General features: G+C 36.8%; 1 protein-coding gene across 1 annotated transcript; it reads right to left on the bottom strand.

Moving 5' to 3' along the window:
- Window positions 1-312: 312 nt before the first annotated feature.
- Window positions 313-18,660, bottom strand: LOC126814262 (desmoplakin). Its single transcript, XM_050539309.2, has 8 exons — window positions 18,581-18,660; window positions 15,628-16,168; window positions 13,213-13,545; window positions 11,360-11,516; window positions 10,774-10,931; window positions 9,992-10,162; window positions 6,225-6,398; window positions 313-4,278 (listed from the first exon to the last, which is right to left on the bottom strand). Exons 2-8 carry the CDS (start codon window positions 16,148-16,150, stop codon window positions 3,125-3,127), a joined length of 2,670 nt encoding a protein of 889 aa, XP_050395266.2. The 5' UTR covers window positions 16,151-16,168; window positions 18,581-18,660; the 3' UTR covers window positions 313-3,124.
- Window positions 18,661-23,386: the final 4,726 nt, after the last annotated feature.

Raw genomic sequence — 23,386 nt, 5'->3', positions numbered from 1 at the left:
TTTAACATCATACAACCGACAACACAAATTGCCCATAGATACGGCTGTTATATTTGCCATAGACACGACAGCTATACTGCCCATAGATAAGGCAGTTATATTTGCCATAGATACGGCAGCTATACTGCCCATAGATAAGGCAGTTATATTTTCACGTTTTCGTGGTAACGTTAACGATCATTAGATTACTATGAATTTAATGATACTTCTGGATAGATGGATGATACTTTATTTAAAGATACTTCAGGATGGGTGATACTATATTTAATGATACTTCAGGGTGGGTGATACTATATTTAATGATACTTCAGGGTGGGTGATACTATAATTTATTTTACGATCAAACTTCGATTTACAAAAAAATAAACTTATTATAACACATGTAATGACTCAAATTAATATAATGATCAATATTATCATATTATTGACAAATTCATAAAAATAGTATATTTTTACATAATATATAAAAACGAAAGAATTTAAAGATGTTAAATTATTTCCTATAAAGTATCTATAATATTATGATTCAATTTCAAACAAATTATGTATTTCAAATTACCAATACTTAAAGATACATTAGTTTAATAAAGAGTTGGTCATACTTGCTATAATAATTCAAAAATAGATGATAAAAAAAGAAAATATTGAAAATTTCAGTCAAATTACTTCATTCTGAGCCAAATCATCACTGTTTGTAGTTTGGACAAAAAATAATGTGCATAGTGGTAACCAGGCTTCTGTTATATTCGAGACTAGCCTCGCTTTCCAATTTTTAAATTAAATTTTTAAATGGAGAACCGTTCTAATCTAGTTAAAATCTCGAGTAAGCGATGCCATCGAGGGTTGATTATGATCTTATTTTGTTAATAAATGTCTAATTAATAATTTATATAACATTTCAGGCCCAAAGACAGATTTAGCTCTTGCATAATGACTATTTAACTCCAACCAGTGTATTCAAAATGGAGAGTAAGTCAAGACAGAGCGTGAGACTTGAACTTGGACATACCTTCTTTGAGCAGTATTTAGATGACAAATGATGTAAACACAAAAAAAAACATAATATGATGTAAACACAAAAAAAAACATAATATGGAACACAATTACTATGTTAAGTAAAGCAACGTTTCGTTGATAATTTCTTTGAGAATCCCATCAACGTTATCAAGCAAATTATAATGAAAAAAAAAACAAAACAAAAAAAAAACAACAGGAGGTTTATATACAAACACAAGTAACAGGGCATTAATCAACTAGGGGGAAACTGCTTAAAGATACTTTATGTAAGATGTCGATGAAGAGCTGACAATTCTCGCTATGCAAACAGATGTCGATGAAGAACTGACGATTCGCTCTATACAAACAAAAGTAACAGGGCATTAATCAATAGCGAAAACTAGTTTAATATACTTTATGTACGATGACGATGACGAGCTGAAAATTCTCACTATACAAACAAAAGTAACAGCTCATTAATCATTAGGGAGAAACAACTGAATAATAACTAAAGTCAGATTTCAATGAATATGATACTATATAGTTTAAATATAGAAAATGAAAAGGGAATATGATACGAATTTCTGTCAAATTACTTCATTCTTGGGCGTAATCTCGATTGTCACTGCTACAAGTGTCACGGTAATAAACTAATTTTCAATCCGTTGAAGCTGAAAACCACCCGATTATAGCCTCGTGTATTAATTCTCAAACTAATGATTTATATAGCATCTGGGGCCATACGAAATTACTGCAGTAGGCAGATTTAGCATTTAGATTTAACGCACCTGTATATCTTCAGTAAAGTTTGCAATCGTCGACGACAGACATAAAGTATGAGGACATTTTGGGATTAAATACTTAATTCTCTAATTATTTGGAAACGATAATAATAGCAATCGGTAAAATAAAAGTAGTATTCTAGTTTTAACTTACGTAGTCATGGTAGTCCCTTATAAGGTAATAATAACTATTTTAACTTAATATATATTTATGGTAATACCTTATGGGGTAATAGTAACTATCTTCAGAGTAAACATAGTTCCCTGATTTTAACTTAATATAGTTATGGTAGCCCCTTATAAGGTAATAGTAAAAATATACAAAGTAAACATAGTTCCCTAGTTTTAACTTAATATAGTTATGACAGCCCATTATAAGATAATAGTAATTATCTGCAGAGTAAACATAGGTAATAGTAAAAATATACAAAGTAAACGTAGTTCATTTTGTTCATTATTTAATATATAATTAGGATAGCCCCTTATAAGGTAATAGTAACAATATGTAAAGTAAAAGTAATTCATTATTTAATATATAAATAGGGAAGCCCCTTATAAGGTAATAGTAACAATGTGCAAAGTAAAAGTAGAAGTAGTACATAGTTTTAACCCAATAGTTATGACGGTGCCTTATTAGGTAACAGTAACAATCTATGGAATTACCATCCCAAACTTAGGCTGCCTATCTACAGCTAGCTCCGGCTGAGAATAGGCCCTAAGCTTATTAACCGACATTTAAATTCCTACATCGACGATTTTAGTCGAAAACACTGAGTATGCTTTTAGAAATTTTTAAAAGTATTTATTTCTCTTCTATTGTCATATTGAATGAAATTAAATATGTTTATTTAGCCGCTGTGTGTATGAAAAATGTCAAACTAATCAAAGCCGAATCACAAAATAGTCCTCTAATTATTCAATATGGCAGCGCCCATGAAACATAATTTCACAGAGGCGGTTTTATTTGCGAAAACAAATTTAGGAGTATCTAACCTTGTTTTGAAAGATAAACAGATTGAAACTCTAAAGACAGTTTACAATGGTAAAGAATTTATTGCAATATTATCCATAGCACATATTATATATCGCTTTTACGCGAGTGTCATAAACAAAGCGGTCTCGAGTCGATAAGTCCCGCCCCAAAATGATCACATGAGCGTTTTAAATGGCGGATAATCAGTGCAGTGTCACATTCTGGGAAGTATGACGTAGATGGGTCGCTGCGTGCAGTATGTGGAATTACATGTAATACCATATATAGACAATACATGTATTACATAATTTGAGTAATAGTAAATGAAGGTATCACACAGGCAACAAGTGTGGTTATATTCAACTAAGTAGGCTCAACTAGCAATTTGTTCTGCTGGAACGGGGACGTCCATCGCATTTTCCCCTTCATTAGCCGCCTCCGGTACAACGTTTTCGGGCAACGATCTCTTTAAAAAGTCCACAGTGTCGGTCAGATCAAATTTACTAGCAATTCCAATATATTCTCGTCTGAATTTTATAAGAAACCTGGCGCCATGGTCGGCAAGTTTCTTAATTTTGTCTATTGGATCTATTGGGGATCTACAGCAGCAGTGGAGAGGCGTATACCGATAAATATCTTCACTCTCAACATCCAGCCCTAACTCAATTAGATGTTCCACTACCTCAGCTGTGTTGTAATCACAAGCAGCATGTAGCAACGTGTAGTTATCTATAGTACTACATTTGAGAGAGGCTCCCTTGGATTTTAGAAAGTCGATTTTTTCAATAGGCTGCTTATCAGATTTACATGAATAGTATAAGGGAGATTTACCATAAGAATCCTGACCATTAACGTCAAGTCCCTCCTGTTCTATTAAAAACACTACAGCCGTTAATGTGCTGAACTCGCAAGCAGTGTGCAATAATGTTTTATTAAATATTGGTTTAGATTCAATTATAGCACCATGTGCTTCGAGAAGGTTTATTTTCTGAACTGGGTCGTTATCAGATTTACAGCTATAGAACATTGGTGAAGCACCATCAGTATCTATGCTTCTGACGTCAGAATCATGTTCTATCAAAAACGACATAGCTTCAATATCACAGTATTCGCTTGCAAAATGTAATAACGTTTTATCAGAATGGGTTCTGGCATCGATATCATCGCCATCCATTAGTTGCTTTCTCAACTCTGTCATGGCACGAATGACCGATTCGTCCAATTTATCTTTCATGGGTATACAAAAAATAAGTCTTAATAAACTTTTAGGTGCAGCACGACATATTGCAACCAGTGTTTCAGCATCTGTATAACCCTTATAGACAATCAATTTGACTTTTTCTATCGGACAATATTGTGATAGACAAGCCTTATCTAATGGCGTGTCTCCATCTTTATCAAGCTGACGTATCTTACTGGCCTGTTTTTCCAAAACAGATTTAAACTCCTCTATATCAGTTGCGTATAAAGCAGCATGGTGCAGTGGAAACTCGTCTTTAATGGCCGTGGGTTCAACATACGGTAACCCTGAAACAAAAAACAAAAATATTTGAATAAATGATGAAAACTGTGATATGAAGTTAGGAATTCTGTGTCGGAAGTCAAATGTCTATTTATTAATATTTAACATGCATGTAATTCATATAACCTGAGCATTCTTGGGAAACTGACGAGACAATGATTTTGTACCTTGGCTCTCAAAACTTTATATTGTAGGCGGACACCGCAACCTAGATTCAAATAGGTATTACGGTAATACATTCTTTAAAACTGAACTTTCATTGATTTAGTTTTTGCAACTATATGTAAACCAGATTATTACATTTCAACCATATGTCTCAAAGAATCAGTGGCCATAATCCAGGCAGTTAGGGTCTGACTTGCGCCAAATGAGGACAAGATATCTTTGGGATATACACATTATGTTTTTAGTTTCTTAAAAATAGGATAAAAAATGTGACCTCTAGCGTGTTCATGAGCTCGCAAGCCAACAGTGAGGCTGATGCCTCCGCCGAAATTCCAAAATAAATAGATGACACACATTAATTAATTGCACATTTATCTTTTTCAAAAGTATCGAGCAATGAAATTGATTATCTATACTTAGTCAAGGTTTTGAAGTACCTGGTAGTGAAACTATACACTAAATTTCATAACTCTCCACCAGTTAGAACTAAAGTTATCTTGTCCAAAATAATCGACCAATGAAATGGCTTAGCCCTGTTTAGCTTATAATAATGTCACAATCAGAATAATTTGAAATTACAACCTTTAAAGAGTTAAATCAAATCAGAGACCATAATCCGATATGCGCCATTATCCAACGACCACAATCAGACACCATAATCCGATATGCGCTAATATCCAAAGGAATCGAGATCTTTGGGGCATAATTGTATTCTAATAAGCCAACAAAGATAGTTTTGGTACTATCAGGGGCCATAATCGGAAATGTGCCAATATCCAACGGAACCAAGATCTTTGGGACATTATTACATTTTTTGATTACATTTTTCTAGTTTTGTCAAAATCGGATACAAATTGTGACAGGGGCGACGACAACATATGTACATATAAACATGTCCACATGAAAATGTGACCGGACGTCCGGACGGACAGGGGCGACGACATCAAAATGTGGATGTATAAAAAGGAAACACCCTATATATCGTGAACAAAAATGAGACAGGCAACTTCTATCCCCATGGCGGGAAACAATACCCAGGAGTATTCAGTGTTCCAACTAGCATGACGGGGGGTTGGATGGCCGAATGGTTAGCACGCGCGCGCTGTATCATAAAGCCTGTCATTGAGTCAACTGGCGTGGTTTCGAATCCCCGGTTGTACGTGACAAGGAGTAGGGTCGCCTGTCCAACCTCGTGGGTTTTCTCCGGGTCCCCCGGTTTCCTCCCACTGCTAAAGACCCCTACGCACAAGAAAATTATTGAAATAAAATTAAAACCATATATGTTAGTCCCGAAATGACCTAGTTCTTGTCGAGTGGATGTTAAACCCCATTTCTCTCTCTCTCTAACTAGCATGACGTCTTTTTCTATTTCTAGCACGAACCAGTGGAGTTACGATTATGGTGCTAGTTTGAATTGGAAATGAAATGAAATGAAATGGGGTTTAACGTCCTACTGTTCTGCTCCTAAACTGGGCTAATGAAGACGCCATGCAGTGTGCTATGAGGGGAAATTTTGCCAGGGCAGCGGCGCTACGGCCTACTCCCATTCGAACGACTAGACAAGGGGAAACCACGCCGGAAAATCGGGATGAACTTTCTCGGCCAATGCAGGGATCGAACACCCGACCTCCAGGCTAGCGAGCCAGCGTGTTACCCACTTAGCCACGTGATCCCCAGTTTGGACTGGACATTGACCTTCAGACCAAACACCTAAATATATCCGGTAAAATTTAACTCCATTGACCAATGTAAAAATGTTTGATTATATTATCAAATATATGCTTACCGCTTTCAACTTCTTCTAGGTGGTGTGTTTGTAACTTCTTACATTCATTTTCTAATTCCTTGACTTGTTTCCTTAAGTTAGAATTATCCTCTTCCGTATCTTTCAACTTCCGCTTTAGGTTCGTGAATTGATTTTCACTACCCTGTTGTTCCATCGTGCTAATAGGTTCATCACCTTTAACAGAAGAATTTATAAATACAGTTGACAGTTATTGGCGAATCCCGAATCACGAATAACGTGCCAACTTCACGTTGCCTGACTAAGTAACAAAATATACGCCGACCTGCAGTGATACTGTGACGAAACTTCTCACTTGTATAATACTTCCATTACATTTGTGAAGGTAAATTGCCAGCCAAGAAAGTATACCCAAAACAGCAGAAATATCGCCTAGTTCGCCGGATGGTTTAATGAGTACGTGAAAATGAAATGAAATGGGGTTTAACGTCTTACTGTTCTGCTCCTATGCTGGGCTAATGACGACAGGCATACGCCATATAGTGTGCTACGGGGGAAATTTTGCCCGGACAGCTGCAATGCGGCCTACTCTTATATCGAATTCCAACTGTCAAGGGATCTTTTACGTGCACGCCAATGTGTACACGGGACCTCGGTTTTTTGTCTCATCCAAATGACTAGACAGCTGTCCTTGTCAGGCCCAGCGTCCTGCATCACTGACAAGGGGGAACCACGCCGTAAAATCTGGATGAACTCTCTCGGCCAATGCAGGGTTCGAACACCCGACCTCCAGGCTAGCGAGCCAGCGTCTTACCCACTTTACCACCGTGATCCCCTTATGCGTAAGTTAGATCATAAGGTCTGTTATTGAGTTAAGTGAAACTATAGGCACATAATAAAAACGAAGAAAAACAAGATTATATAATTATATTCATATTTCACCAAGTTGATTTTCATAAGTTGATTTTAAAAAGGTGTGGGAATCTATTAATAGACAAAAAAGTAAATGCTGAATTCCTTAGAAACGTATGTCTCTTGGTCGCATAACAGAATTGTCAACGGCTGAACATTTTCTAGCTAAACAACTTAATGGGACAAACTTTGTATATTCCTTAAAGTTCTGATGCGGGGGGTAGGATGGCCGAATCGTTAACACGTGCGCGCTGAATCATAAGGTATATCATTGAGTCAACTGGCGTGGTTTCGATTCCCCGGTTGTACGTGACAAGGAGTGGGGTCGCATGTCCAACTTCGTGGTGTTTTTTCCGGGTCCGCTGGCGTGGTTTCGATTCCCCGATTGTACGTAACAAGGAGTCGGGTCGCCTGTCCAACCTCGTGGTGTTTGTCCGGGTCCACTGGTTTCCTCCCACTGCTATACGCAAGCGAATTATTGAAATAAAATTAAAATCATGTATCAGGGTTGTCCCGAAAAGACCTAGTTTGTGTCGAGTGAAAGTTAAACTCTCGTAAGTAAAGAGATAAAAGACCATAAATACGTTTAAAGCGTTGTCGCATATTTTTACTTTTTTCGGTAATGAAACATTTATTATACATTAAAAAGTAATTATCAGAAAACCATTAGAATTTGTTTGTTTTTTATAAAGTTCTGCCCCATGCTAACGTTCATATACGAAACATTTAATATCATGGATTTAGCTGTTCCAGTTATCAAAATTCATTGAAAATCAATATACTTGTTCGTCTCAAGATCTTTAACTCTGTGTATCAATCTGAAGTCAATCGGATGATAACTGTAGCCTCTAGGGCGTCACAAGATTTTTCAAAGTGATCACGGGCCATAACGTTGGCAGTAATTATTGGAAATCGTTGAAAATCAATATGATTCTTCGTCTCATGACCCCAAACAATGTGGATAAATTTAAAGTCAATCGGGTATTAGCTTTAGCCTCTAAAGCATTTACAAGATTTTTTGAAGTGATCAAGGGCCATAACTGTTATTATCGAAAATCGCTGAAAAAGAATAGACTTCTTCGTCTCATGACCTTAAACACTATGTATAAATATAAAGTCAATCAGATATTAACTTTAGCCTTTAGAGAATCCACAAGATTTTTCAAAGTGATCAAAGGCCGTAACTCTGGCAGTAATTATCGGAAATCGCTGAAAATCAATAGGCTCCTTCGTCTCATAACCTTAAACACTGTGTATAAATTTAAAGTAAATCGGATATTAACTGTGGCCTCTAGAGCGTCCACAAGATTTTTTAAAGTGATCAAGGGCCATAACTCTGGCAGTAATTACTGAAATCGCTGAAAATGAATAGACTTCTTCGTCTCATGAACTTAAACACTGTGTAAAAATTTAAAGTCAATCGGATATTAACTTTGACCTCTAGAGCGTCCACAAGATTTTCAGCGCCCCATTAATGGGACGGGATTAAGAATGAGAAAATTTTATGGAAAATCTATGTGTAATGTTCTTGCAAATGGTATTTTATTCCAGAATTAGCTATATTCTGCAGTATATGTCAAAATCATTATAATTTGAAATTACAACGATTAAAGGGTTATAACCACATACGCTAAAATCTAAGCACAGGATTTTTAGAGACCAAAAACCGATATGCGCCAATGTCCAAAGGAATCGCCAAATTTGGATAAAAATTATGAACCCCAGAGTGTCCAAAAATAAAATTCGACCGGACGGAAGGGGCGACGTCAATATACGTCCACATGGAAGACAGACAGGCCCTCGGATTGAAAAGAAACATATAGGTGTGGGACAAAATATATATTAGTACCTCTGCGGCATTCAATCACCAAATACTATTACATTCTATTATATATTGATATGTCAGTTATCGCAAACACTATACCACCGTGATCGCCGTTCTTTACAGATAAATAATACACCCTTTCATAAAATATGGATGTATAAAAAGGAAAGACAAATAGACCCTACTGTTGTTGGGCAATAAAATATGAGACAGGCAATAACTAAATAATATTACAATCTATAACACTACGTATGTCTGTTATTAAAAACCCAATACCACGGTGACGGCCATAGTAAACATATAATAGACATTTCCATCTCCTCTTAATTGTGATGGGGGTTGGATGGCTGAATGGTTAGCACGTGCGTGCTGTATCATAAAGCCTGTCATTGAGTCATCTGGTGTGGTTTCGAATCCCCGGTTGTATGTGACAAGGAGTAGAGTCGCCTGTCCAACCTCGTGGGTTTTCTCCGGGTCCTCCGGTTTCCTCCCACTGCTAAAGACCCCTACGCGCAAGCAAACTATTGAAATTAAAAATTAAACCATATGTTAGTCCCGAAATGACATAGTCTGTGTCGAGTGGGCGTTAAACCACATATCTCTGTCATAACGGACTCATAAAGTAAATGCTTTGTATTTTACATAATTATATAGAATTCTGCATTGACCCCTACGCGAATTATGGAAATAAAATTGAACCATATGTTAGTCCCGAATCGACCTAGTTTGTGTCGAGTTGAAGTTAAACCATCTCTCTCTCTCTCTCTCTCTCTCTCTCTCTCTCTTAATTGTGATCTATGACCAGGTCAATGAAGGAGTGAGGATGGAGGTGTCAGAAGTATCAAAGGTTCTTCTATCCCCCATCCCGGGGTACGACACCCAGGATTATTCAGTGCTCCAACTAGCATGACGTCGTTTTTTTATTCCTAGCACAAACCAGTGAAGTGACGATTATGGTGTTACTTTGGATTGGATATTGACCTTCAAATCAAACACCTAAATATATCCGGCAAAATTTAAGTCTGCCTACAAATGAGAAAATGTTCGATTATAATATCAAATATATGCTTACCGCTTTCGACCTCTTCTTGGCGTGTTTTTGCCTTTTTGCATTCATCTACTAATTCGCTCACTTTTTTTCTCAAGTTAGAATTATCCTCTTCCGTATCTTTCAACTTCCGCTTTAGGTTCGTAAATTGATTTTGAATATTATGTTGTTCCGGCATGCTAGTAGGTTCATCACCTTCAACAGAACAATTTAAAAATACAGTTGACCAAGTGACAAAACTAGTCACGTGTGTAATACTTCCATTAAAATTGTGAAGTTAAATTGCCAGCCAAAAAACATACTCCCTCAGCAGCTACATCGCGTGGGTGGCCGAATAGTTTAACTACAAGTACTGGTAATCAGATGATACCCTTAGCCTTTCGAATAAATAGGTTTTTTCTCGCAAGAAACTAAAAACCGTGTATTAATCGGGTTATAACCTGATCCGCTACGGCTTCTACATAATTTTTCTAAAACTTAATCAAGGGTCCTAACTCCAGCAGTAATCGGTGAAAATCAACAGGCTTTAATTCACTCGGATGATAAATTTCGTCTCCAGAAAGTGCATCAGATTATTTGAATTGACCTCTTCGTCGCGGGAACATAAGCACCGTGTAAACATTTCAAGTCATCCAGATGGATGATAACTTTAGTCTGAAAGCGTCCATGAAATTGCGGACTATTGCCCACGAACTTACTGACAAGTGACGATAATATAGTACCATATTCCAATGTGAGGTATAATAAAAGCATTTGGAAATGCGAATGTCAAATATAATTCCTACAAACTAGGAACTATGAAATACCTTCTTCGACCTTTTCAAATATAAATCCCTCTGTTGATACTTTTTTCCTTCCAATATAACCAGATTTCACGGCCGTTTCTAAAATCTGACGAAGTTCACTTTCACTCTTGTTGGAATTCAAAGATATCAGACTGAAAGTCACCTGCACACATCCCTTGCTGTAAAATAGATTCATTATTAGAAAAACAAATTGTCATCAATGCAGAATTCTATATAATTATGTAAAATACAAAGCGTTTACTTTATGAGTCCGTTTACATGTCACTTGAGAGAGAGAGAGAGAGAGAGAGAGAGAGAGAGAGAGAGAGAGAGAGATGGGGTTTAACGCCCACTCGACACAAACTATGTCATTTCGGGACTAACATATGGTTTAATTTTTTATTTCAATAGTTCGCTTGCGCGTAGGGGTCTTTAGCAGTGGGAGGAAACCGGAGGACTCGGAGAAAACCAACGAGGTTGGACAGGCGACCTCAACACATTGGGGTTGGAATGTTTGAGATTTACAGTTCATAATACCCTTATGTTTTAAGGGAATTGATCTAATGTTTTATTGGATGTGAATATCATTAACTTGTATATTACTTACGCTAGTTTTATTACGATGACAAACTCTGTAGATTCTGGGTATAAACCTTCTATGTTGTCTTCTACTTCATTAATAAATTCTTTACGATGTGGATTGGAAGAATCTATTAATTCGATTAACGTCTCTCCGGGATATTTAATATGGCTCTTGTATCTTACTGTAAATGTAGTAAAATCATTATATATTGCCGAATTGTCAATTGATTGTCTTTAGTTTGGCTTCAAATGTTATGTAAACTATTATTACAGAAGCCTATTAGGGCTAAACAAAACACTATATCTTACAGAACTCTTGTCGTGGAGGCATATAAATGAAATAAAATGAGGTTTAACGTCCTGCTGTTTGGAAACATATAATGGTTGTGCCCACTTAAGATCTCGCTGAACAAGATTAAAACAGCTAGAGATTGCTTCAGGTTTGGGTTCGCTCCCGGTGTGAGCCGAGAAAGTTCCTGGAGATTTTCCGACAGGTATCTAGTCGTTCGGATGTGAAGAAAAACCAAGGTGCAATGTACACATTGGCGTGCACGTAAAAGATCCCGTGGCAGTTGGAATTCGATATACGAGTGGGTTGAAGCACCACTGTCTGGGCCAAATGTCCCACACTGTATGTTGTATGACCGTCTTCATTAGGGGCACAGCAGTAGGGCGTTAAATCCCATTTCATTTATTCTGCTTCAACCCTGTCTGCTGAGAACAGACAGGTTTCTAACTCCTACTTAGGTCAAGTAAATCATTGAATCCTACTTTGGGGAATCGATCTCCTAATTTGTTTTTATTTATTTGTTTCTCTATTTTATCATCCTTACTAGTTTCTCTATTTTATCATCTTTACTAGTTTCTTGTTGACATTATCAATTATATTAGACCCTATATTGACCTTGATACCATTAAAATGTTAATAAATGCTTTTGTTATGTCATCTTTAGATTATTGTAATTCATTAATGTATTCTCTTCCTGAAACGCTTGTAAGTCAGCTACAGAAAATCCAGAATAGAGCAGCTCGAATTGTATTTCTCACCAAACCATCTGACCATATTACACCTGTTCTAAAACAGTTACATTGGTCACCGGTTAATCAACGCATCATTTCAAACTTAACACAATCACTTTCAACTATTTAAACGATCCTTTGGTACCATCCTATTTATCCGATTTGATTAAACAATATGTACCTTCTCTTTCCTTACGTTCATCTCATAAAAACCAACTTGTATGTCCAGTAGCCTATAGAAGTCAAAATTTGGTGAGAGAGCTTTTGCCTACGCGTCACCAAAAGAATGAAACGAATTGCCTCTGGAAGTTCAAAATAGTCCAAACTTGGCTATATTTAAACGACGTCTATAAACTCTGTTTCAACTTTGTTTTGAATCAACCAGTTTCCAGATTTTTATTTACAAACTATGTGATTTGATGTTCTATTTGGACTAAAACCATAATCAAACTGATTTATCTATCAAACGTTTGCTTCAATTCCCTCTCAAAACATTTGAATCACAAGAAACAACCCCAGAACCGTAAACATATATTTTGTAAAAGCAGCCGCTGAACTTGGTTGAGGGTATGTCTATCTTTAAGATTATATTTGTCGTTACTAGCTACTCATTTGTCATAAATATCGAAGACTAATTAAATTCTCTGTCCGCCGTTGAATCAAACACCCCTTATGATACTCAATATTGAGTGTCTCGTATTTCCATATATACCAAATTTGCCATGCGTTATTGGAAATAACTACCATAATATATAAATACTTTCATGGGAATTTGTCTTTAATAACGACAAACGATTGTCAGAAGACAACGGGAAGTTGTTTCCCTGATGACAACTGATTGATGTAAACTATACTTACCAGAGTCTGGTTCAAGCCGTTTTATAGCTTGCCAATAACCTTTTAGTTCAAGACATTTTAAAAACTTCTTATACGCGTCTTGTCCACGCCTCAATAACCTCATTAACATTTGTCTAACACATCTTTGTTTGCTAGATTCAGCGATCTTATCTAGTTCCTCAACATCATCCTCCGTGAGAACACATTTTGAAAACAAGGCAGTTATTAACACATCCGGATCTAATTCCTCCATCAAGAATTCTATATTATTCCGTATTTTGGAATAATCCTCTTCTAACATTTTGCCTTGCTGCTCAATTAAAGGAATTGTCTGTAGAACTTTGCTTCCTTCGTCTTTGTATGTAAGTAAAAATATCAACATGATTTAATAAGTATAAATGAGTTTTTGTCAGGTTGATAAGTAACGATGCATATGCCCACCAATAGCTAAATACGTCGTTAGAGCTCTTCTGGACGGTATGTTCGAAGTTATTGGGTGCTTTATGGGCAGTAAATTGCCCCCGCCCGTTTACAATTTGTTTGTGGACACTCTACAGGTCACAATTTGAAGAAACTTCAAATATAGGTTTATCTCCAAAAGATCGCTGATCCTTTCGATATTGGCGTGTATCGGATCGAAATCTCCTGGATTGTACGAAAAATCACGTTTTTAGCTTGTGGATACTCTAGAGGTCACTATTTTTATCCGATTGTGATGGTAATTGAAATGTATGTTTATAAACCAACGACCGTGGTTCCTGCCGATACACGCGCATATCAGACCGCAACTTCCTGGATTATGGCCCCATGATATCGTGTTTTTAGCTAGAGGTTACAATTTTTATCTCATTAGTAAAACCGTTCACATATATCATCGTTACACCATAATGATGATTGAGTTCGAATTTCGTGAAAATCGGACCGAAACTGCCGATAGAAATGGCCGCTCCTCATACGCAAATAGTGTACAAGTATTGTGTATCAAGTTTGTGGAACATTCTAGAGGTCACCATTTTGATCCGATTTTGATGAAACTCAACATCTATGTTTAAATCCCAACGATCTTGGTTCCTGTAGATATTTGCCTATATTGGACCGTAACGTACGGGATTATGGCCCCCTGATCATTGTACGAAAACTCACGTTTTTAGTTTGTGGACTCTCAAAAGGTTACAATTATCCGATTTTCAAAAACGTTTACATATGTCAACGTTACACCCTAATGATGGTTGAATTCGAATTTCGTAAAAAATCGGAACGAAACTGCCCGTCAAAATGGCCGCTCCCTGTACGCTGTTTGTGTAAAAGTATGTAATATCAAGGTTGTGGACCCTCTACAGGTAACAGTTTTTACTTGATTTTGATGAAACTTAAAATATGTTTATATCCGGAAGATACTAGTATCGATTCATGTAGATATTCACCCATATCGGACCGTAACTTCCTCGATTATGGCCCCTGATTGTACGAAAATCGCTTCTTCTTTTTTTTTTTGAGCTTGTTCTCTGTCCATCTCTTGCAAAATGTGGACGTATCTTGCATGGCAACCGCCTGTTCTTACAATCAGGCGCCATAATCCAGGAATTTACGGTCCGATATGCACCAGTAAAGCAAGGAACAGGGGTGTAAACATACACTTTCATTTTCATCAAAATCCGATAAAACTTGTAACCTCTAGAATGTCCACAAGCTAAAAACGCGAACTTTCATACAATCTGGGCCATAATCCACGAAGTGACCGCCCGATACCCAACAATATCGAATGGAACCGAGATCTTTGGAATATAATCATATACTTTAGGTTTCATCAAAATGGGATAAAAAATTGTGACCTCTAGAGAGTCCACAGCCTTGGGATTTCAACTGCCATTTTGTCGGGCAGTTTCCGTCCGATTTTCACAAAATTCGAACTCAACCATAGTTACGGTGATATATTTGATGGTGATATGTTTCAATGATTTTTAAAATCAAATAAAAATTGTGACCTCTAGAGGTTCCAAAAGTAAATGACGTGATTGTTTATTTAACAATCAGGGTGCCTATTAATGTGTGCCAACATTAATAGAAACATAGATCTTTAGTTTCATGAAAATCGGATAAAATTGTGACTTCCAGAGTGTTCACAAGCTGAAAAAAAACCAAACAATTTTTCGTACAATCGGTATCCATAACCCATGAATAAGCAGGAATATCGAAGAGAACCGACCGACATCATTGGGATAGATATAAACCTTTATTTCAAGTTACGTCAAAAGCTGATAAACATTGTGACCTGCAGAGTGTCACAAAGAAAATGTGAACATGTAAACATGTAAACATTGAATACAGTGGGATTTCGGTGGAGGAGCCCAAACCACGGACTGAATAATATACGTTAAGTCTATAAACATGGAATACATAACCCACTTTTAGATCCCGGAGCTGTTAAAATATTACCTTCAGAACTTTTCTTTTCTTTTTCTAGTTTTTCTAGTTTTTCAAGCCTCTCTTTGAGTTCTCTGTTTTCGTCTGCCAACTTATTGTATCCAGTTTGTAAAAGTTTCACGTCAACAACTTGTTCTTTTGGTTGATCTCGTTCCGATGATTGTATTGGTAATATACTCTCTTGTGTGTCAGAACATTGTAGTTCAGCTTTTAGGTTCGATTCAGCTTTTTGTAGTTGCTCTGTTTCTATGTTCTCTGAATCATCAGCCTTTGCATGTCCACATTCGGCCATTCTGATGGGACACATTTCTTGTTTCTGGTTTTCCTTGTTTTCGCGTATGGATGTGCTATGTTTTAACTCATCAGGGCTTCTTGGGCATGTGCAAGGTACTGATTCTGTATCCAGGTTGTTCTTGCAGCTTTCACATAGCATTGACTCGGATAGTTTAGGTTTGCCCATATTGACTTCAGGGACATCAACCTTTACCTCTCCCATAAATGATATTTCGGGCATAAATGAATCTACAGCCAGCATTCACATGCCGCAGTCAACCTAAAAAATTACATTTATTTAATTGTCTAATATAATGAATCGAGGGTACTCGGGTAGTTGAAGGTGCGACTTGTTTAAAATTCTTTTGAAAACTATGGATAGAGAGAGAGAAATGGGGTTTAAAGTCCACTCGACACAAACTGTGTCATCCACACCCCCTGAAAACCATTGATTGTTATAGCACTATAGTATATATCTACATACAGCCTTACCATTAATTATCAAACAATTCACTTCTTGATGTATTCCATACCCTGATAGGACAGCTGTCTAGTCGTTCGGTGGGACGAAAAACCCAGGTCCCGTGTACACATTGGCGTGCATGTAAAAAAAACCTTGGCAGTTGAAATTCGATATAAGAGTAGGTCGTAACGTCACTGCCCGGGCAAAATGTCACTCATAGCATACTGTGTGGCGTATGCCCGTCTTCATCAGCCCAGTTTACGAGCAGAAGAGTAGGACGTTAAACCCCATTTCATTTCATACCCTGCTTTTCTTCATGTGGCCCACCATAATTGTTTTGAGTTTGGGGGAGTTTGTCAATGTTGTTGGAGTTCAGGGGTTTTAGTTTCAAATAAGTCGCGTTAAACAAGATTTCTGGCCGTTCCCCAGCTGACTGACTGGCTAGTCATGTAAACATAAATTCTGATTAAAACATCACGAGCCCAGTCAGTTAACGAAAGTTTAAAGAACCTTGTAAACTCAAAGGAATGCCTTGTATTCTTTTATTGCGGGCAGCGAGGTAAAAGTGTACTAAATCAAAATATGCTGCTCTGAATGGCATTGTTACTAAAAGTATGGCATTGTTAATCAAAGTCTTCTAAATCAAAATATGCTGCTCTGAATGGCATTGTTAATAAAAGTATGGCATTGTTAATCAAAGTCTTCTAAATCAAAATATGCTGCTCTGAATGGCATTGTTAATAAAAGTATGGCATTGTTAATCAAAGTCTTCTAAATCAAAATATGTTGCTCTGAATGGCATTGTTAATAAAAGTATGGCATTGTTAATCAAAGTCTTCTAAATCAAAATATGCTGCTCTGAATGGCATTGTTAATAAAAGTATGTCATTGTTAATCAAAGTCTTCTAAATCAAAATATGTTGCTCTGAATGGCATTGTTAATAAAAGTATGGCATTGTTAATCAAAGTCTTCTAAATCAAAATATGCTGCTCTGAATGGCATTGTTAATAAAAGTATGGCATTGTTAATCAAAGTCTTCTAAATCAAAATACGTTGCTCTGAATGGCATTGTTAATAAAAGTATGGCATTGTTAATCAAAGTCTTCTAAATCAAAATATGTTGCTCTGAATGGCATTGTTAATAAGTATAAGATCAAGATATAAACTTTAATTGTCGTTACAACTTTCATCAATATTACTGTAATACAGTTTCGTTACAATACGATTTGTTAGTGCTTTGTTATTTGATGGATGTATAGACAATATCATATTTTTGGACACGCCCCTACTGACCTAACACTTGCATGGGATGTTTTACGTTGTAACTGTTGAGGAGCGTTTAACTTTTACGGACAGCCTGGGATACCCTAGTTATATTGGTTTTTCATCTATCATAAATTTACATTGGGTCAGATATCGAACTTTGCAACTTTTTTCCAACTTTCAAGGCCGTAGCGCCCCTGCCCGGGCCTAATTTCCCTCATAGCACACTGTATGGCGTATTGCTCGTCTTCATTAGCCCAGTTCGGAGCAAAACAGTAGGAGGTTAAACCCCATTTCATTTCATTTCATTTCTGTAGCTATAGAGAAAGGACGTAAGAAGTGTTTACAATCGATTATTCTAGTCTTATATCTATAGCAAAACAATCGATAAATTTATGGGATGCGTTCATTGTTACAGCAAATATCAGTTCAAATATCCGTTCAAATATCCGTTCAAATGTCCATTATAACTTTTAATTTATTATTATATTGTTCATATTGAACCTATTTGTATAGTCACCAAAGTTTCGTAAACATTTGGACATTTAGCGGCAGGACGTCGAGATTATAAAATGGCCGGAATAGGCTTCCATACTATCACACTAGTCGAATGATCAAACGGGAATTCCCCATATTCTATTGTTTCTTTCCAGTGTACTAGGTCAGTCGGAACTGCTTCGTTTCCTTTCATAAATATCCCCAGTTCGTTTTTATCATTTATAAAAAACAAGTAGGAGCAGTAGAATTCATGTTTAATTAACCACAAACAATGACAGAGATAGATTTATGATACAGACTGGCTGGTGTAATATGTAATGCGTTAGTCGGGTGTATTCAGTTAATGGTCTCTACTGTGCGAGTAGACTACATACACTACACTACAAATATAGGTTAGCGATATACCACACTGTCTCACGGTGTATACGTTATCAATATAAAACAGTAGTAACATATATTTTACTTACTATGAATATATAAACAGTAGAGACGATATGTCTACAAAATGGTGGAGATCTCAGTTATGATGACGTAATGAAATATTTCCTCCCCATGAATAGCTCTACTTTCGGTTTAATACCGGATACGGATATTTCTTTAATCTATACCGCACGCACAGCTTCTAATCATATCATAGTCAGTAAAATAAATATGAATGGAAACAGTCAACCGTGTTACTTAAATCATATACCACTGGAGCGCATTGATTTCATAAGGGAAGCGTGTTGTAGGGTATCCAGTCACGGATACTGAATTTATTTCAGCAAAGATCTATTACAGTGAATATCCAAAATATATTCATGCTATTGATAATTCAAATGAAATGGGGTTTAACGTCCTACGGTTCTGCTCCGACTGGGCTAATAAAGAAGATCAAGCGTCATAGGCTACGTGCTGTGAGAGAAATTTTGCCCGGGCAGCGGCAATAAGACAATAACAAACAGATATCCTAGTAGATAGATATACGAGTTAATATATCCCAAATATTAACCTATCCCTCATAATCTCCAGAAATTGACCACATGACGGGGGTATATATTATCTTCTTTCTGTACAGAAAGGATAGGAGATAAATAGTAGTCTATATCCTATATAAATAAATTGTCTAATATATAGCCTATATCCTATATATATATAGCCTATATTAATAAATTGTCTAACATATAGCTTATATTAATAAATTGTTTAATATATTAATATATAGTCTATATAAATTGTCTATAGTATGGAATATAGGCTATATCATGTCTAAGCGTTGTTAGCTTATATATCTTGTCTAAGGTATGTATCGCTATATATACATCGCTATGTTATTGTGTCTGGTGAAGAATGGGGTCACTCACTGTCACTCATATATATATATATATATATATATACAACACGATATTATTATGAATAGTCGCAAGGCGGACGAAAAGTATTTTAGAATGTTAAAATGTTATTAAACCAGTGTTGAAATCAGTTTGTGTCCGCATACCTTTTATCTTTTCATCGTTTACCGTAAGACTAGATATGGGAGACAACCTGGAGCAGGGCCCTTGAGAGGGGGTAGGGGGACAGCTCGTTCGACACTTGTCCAGGGGCCCGGAGCCTATAAGTGTCCGAAGGTATGCCGAGGAGTGTTTTTTTTATTCATTTTACAAACATGTTGTCAAAAATTAATAAAATGAACTACAGTGTTATTTCGTCGTAAAGTGATTTTTCTGAATGTGGGTAGGTTTAGAATCGAATTCTGTCAGTCCACTTATTTTGGAAAAATTGGTGAATGAAAAACTATAGGCTACCTAGGCTGCCCAGTCTGGCCTTGTTCCGTTTGAGAATCTGGTTACCGTCAGGGTATTCGGATCCCGGCAGGTAATCGAGGCCTATCCCGATCGGTAGTACATGTATTTGGTATGTCATATGTTGTGTTAAATCTCGGTGTATTAGCAAAGTGACTCCCAATTATCCGAAATGAGCTAATAAAGACGGGCATACGCCATACAGTGTGTTATGAGGAAAATTTTGCCCGGACAGCCGCACTACGGCCTACTCTTACATTTTCGAACTCGGGGGAAGAGAAACTCCCTGGAAATCCCGCCCGAGCCCCCTCGCCAAGTTTCTTGTCTGGAGGCCCTGGGGAGGAGGGGGCCCTCGACCTGGAGATGCTTTACGGACCTACATGTTGTGCATCATGAAATGAGACTGTCGATCAACTAGTATCTTTAGATTACAATTCGCGTCTTTATTTAAGAACGCCGTTGCGAGATGACCATGCAAAATTTTAAAATATCCGGCGCAAGCGGTGTGGGCGATTTTGACCAAATTTGCAGAGTTCTTCATTGGTTATGACAGTCGTTCTCAACCTTCTTTTGCCTTGGAACACATGAAAACACACACTGGCTATATATATATGAAAAATATTTGAATTTTGCAAAATAAAATCATGGCAAGTCAAACAGCATACTTAAACTACATAAAGAAAAACACCACAGCTATGAACTTATCAGTAGACGTCAGTGAATTCTCAGTTGGGACCATGTGGTTTTTCCCATTTTCTTATAGTGTGCCGTTCAAAATTTCGCGGCACACTTAGGAAGATCTCGCGGAACACCTGTGTGCCACGTCCCACTGGTTGAGAATCACTGGGTTATAACTATACCTCACATAAAGTTGTAGTTACGGTTACGAAGACCAGCTTTGGTCATTGTAGAGTACAAAATCAAACCTCATTGTTTTTGCCCTAAATTCAAATATTTCCCACAAATTTCTTATTGATATTTTATTTTTTAAAAAATCATTTATTATGCATGGTCTTGTCTTCTACTGACCATTAATTTTTTCCGGAACCATTTGAGGCATAGTTTTTGTTATATGCTAAAACATATAAACTTCATGATGCTATATCTCACCTAGTTCCGGGCTGATGACAATTCTATTAGTCGAGGACTTTTATTCAGTGTTCTTATTTCTTAGCTCTTAATTTATTGTCCGTAATTCTTACTTCTTCATTTTGTTGTCGTATTTCGACATTTGAAAACTCAAATTAACATTTGTATCTTAAAATCAATATTTGTATATAAATAAACTGGTGTTAGAAGCCATGGTTGGTCACCAAATGTGATTCAGGGAGGCTCCATATTTGAAAATGTAGTTTTCATTACTTAGTGTCCATTTCCCATACATATTGCAGCCTAACTGCATCTTTAATTATTTTCTCTAACTTCTTTTTCCGACGTTTAATTCAGGGTCTTTTGTACGTTTACACCCCTCAAATCGCCTAACCATTTGATCAAGAAACAACAACCGTTCCCTCATTCAAGCTAGCATACAATAAACCGTCGGGCAGCCGTCGAGGGGGGGGGGTAGTGGTCTAGAGTGTCGCGCGTCGACCTCTAACTGGCCTGTCAACTCTGGCTTGCGGTTGTGGTTGTGGTGTCGATCGCTGGTGAGAGCGTATGCGACTTGGAGATAGGGGCGCCTTCTCAACCTCGTGCGTTTACTCCGAGTAGTCCGATTCCCTCAAAAAAAGAAATACCCTGATAATAATAATAAGACAACTTATTTTAAAAACTAAATACAACAAGCCGTCGGGATGTCAGTTAGCGATACCCTGACATTTTTTCCCAGTGCCTGCCTAATGGGTGTTTTTCGAGTATACCGAAATGAAATGAAATGGGGTTTAACGTCCTACTGTTCTGCTCCTATACTGGGCTAATGAAGAATGGGAATACGCCATACAGTGTGCTATGAGGAAAATTTTGCCCGGACAGCGGCACTATCGCCTACTCTTATATCGAATTCCAACTGCCAGGGGATCTTTTACGTGCATTCCAATATATACACGGGACCTCGGTTTTTCGTATCATCCGAAGGACTAGACAGCTGTCCTTGCCAGGCCCTCCGTTCTACACCACTGACAAGGGGGAACCACGTCGGAAAATCCTGATGAACTTTCTCGGCCAATGCAGGGATCGAACACGTGACCTCCAGGCTAGCGAGTCAGCGTCTTAACCAACTAGCCACCGTGGCTCCTTCGAGTATACCAGTATATTTCTAATAAGATTGGGCGTCTATACTTTCCATATGTACTAAATTTGGTATACTTTTATTGGAAATAACCACGCGTAAATTCTTTCGGGACAATGTATCTTTAAGAAAGTAACTCTAATTTACGTGTCGCTTACAAAACTACAAACATACAGTATGCCCGCTGACATAATTTGTGTCTAAGATTGTAAAACCGATTCGTACTTGCTGCATTATAAGGTCCATGCTTGCTGTAATAGATTTGTGCTGAAATATGCGTGACTGGGATGCCCTACAACACACTTCCCGTATGAAATCAATGCGCTCTAGTAGCATATGATTTAAGTAACTCGGTTGTACTGTTTTCTAATTAGGGTTTAACACTCTTGTTTCTGTTAAGATTCTTCTTCTTTTTCTTCTTAATGTTATTATTATCATTTTTCCATTTTGATTAGATCTCAGCAACTGCTTGTCGCATCGTTACGATTTCTTCGGTTTTACTGGGAAAGTGGGTGTTACTTAGAGGATAAAGCTATTTTGAACGTTCTGTAACAATGCGAAATAGCCGAAATCACCGAAGCTATCGTTTTTAAAAATATTGCAGTAATTTTAACAATAATCGTTGGATTTTAACTTTCGATGCATTTTGGCATGGCTGGAGACAGGGCACATAGCTACGCTACTTTTGATTTTTGGCAAACTTTTGGTTTAAATTCACATATTAATATGCGTCATATCAAATTGATTACAATTTAGAATTGACACCGGAAGTGACGCCATTTAGTCAAAAACTGCATTTTTAACTTTTTTTCAAACAAGAATTATTTAATATGTATTAATAATTTTAACTTTTGGTTTAAATTCACATATTAATAAAATTCATAGGGTCATATAGATTTCACAAAATTATTTCTAACTTATTCGTTCGGTAATATAGGCGATTTTCTACAAGTCATTTTTCAAGGTTTTTGGTCCATAAAAGTGTCAATTATTATTCTATTTTCATAAAATTTCCATCATGTGATGCCTAATGTCATTGCCGATGTCATAAATCTAATTTAACATTTTTATTATCACCGGAAGTAATGTCATTTTGGCAAAAACTGTATTGTCAGCCCCCAAAAGAAATATTTTGTTGTAATGAGTTATATTTATTATTCATTTAAAATTACATTTGATTCCTATTGACAAATAGTATAAATCTATGCGATCATATTGATGTCAACAAATTGTTTCTAACATATTCCCTTGCCGTGAAATAACCA

The sequence above is a fragment of the Patella vulgata genome, chromosome 3 (genome assembly GCF_932274485.2).
Source record: "Patella vulgata chromosome 3, xgPatVulg1.2, whole genome shotgun sequence".
NCBI lineage: Eukaryota > Metazoa > Mollusca > Gastropoda > Patellidae > Patella > Patella vulgata.
This window is presented reverse-complemented; position numbering and strand designations above follow the sequence as displayed.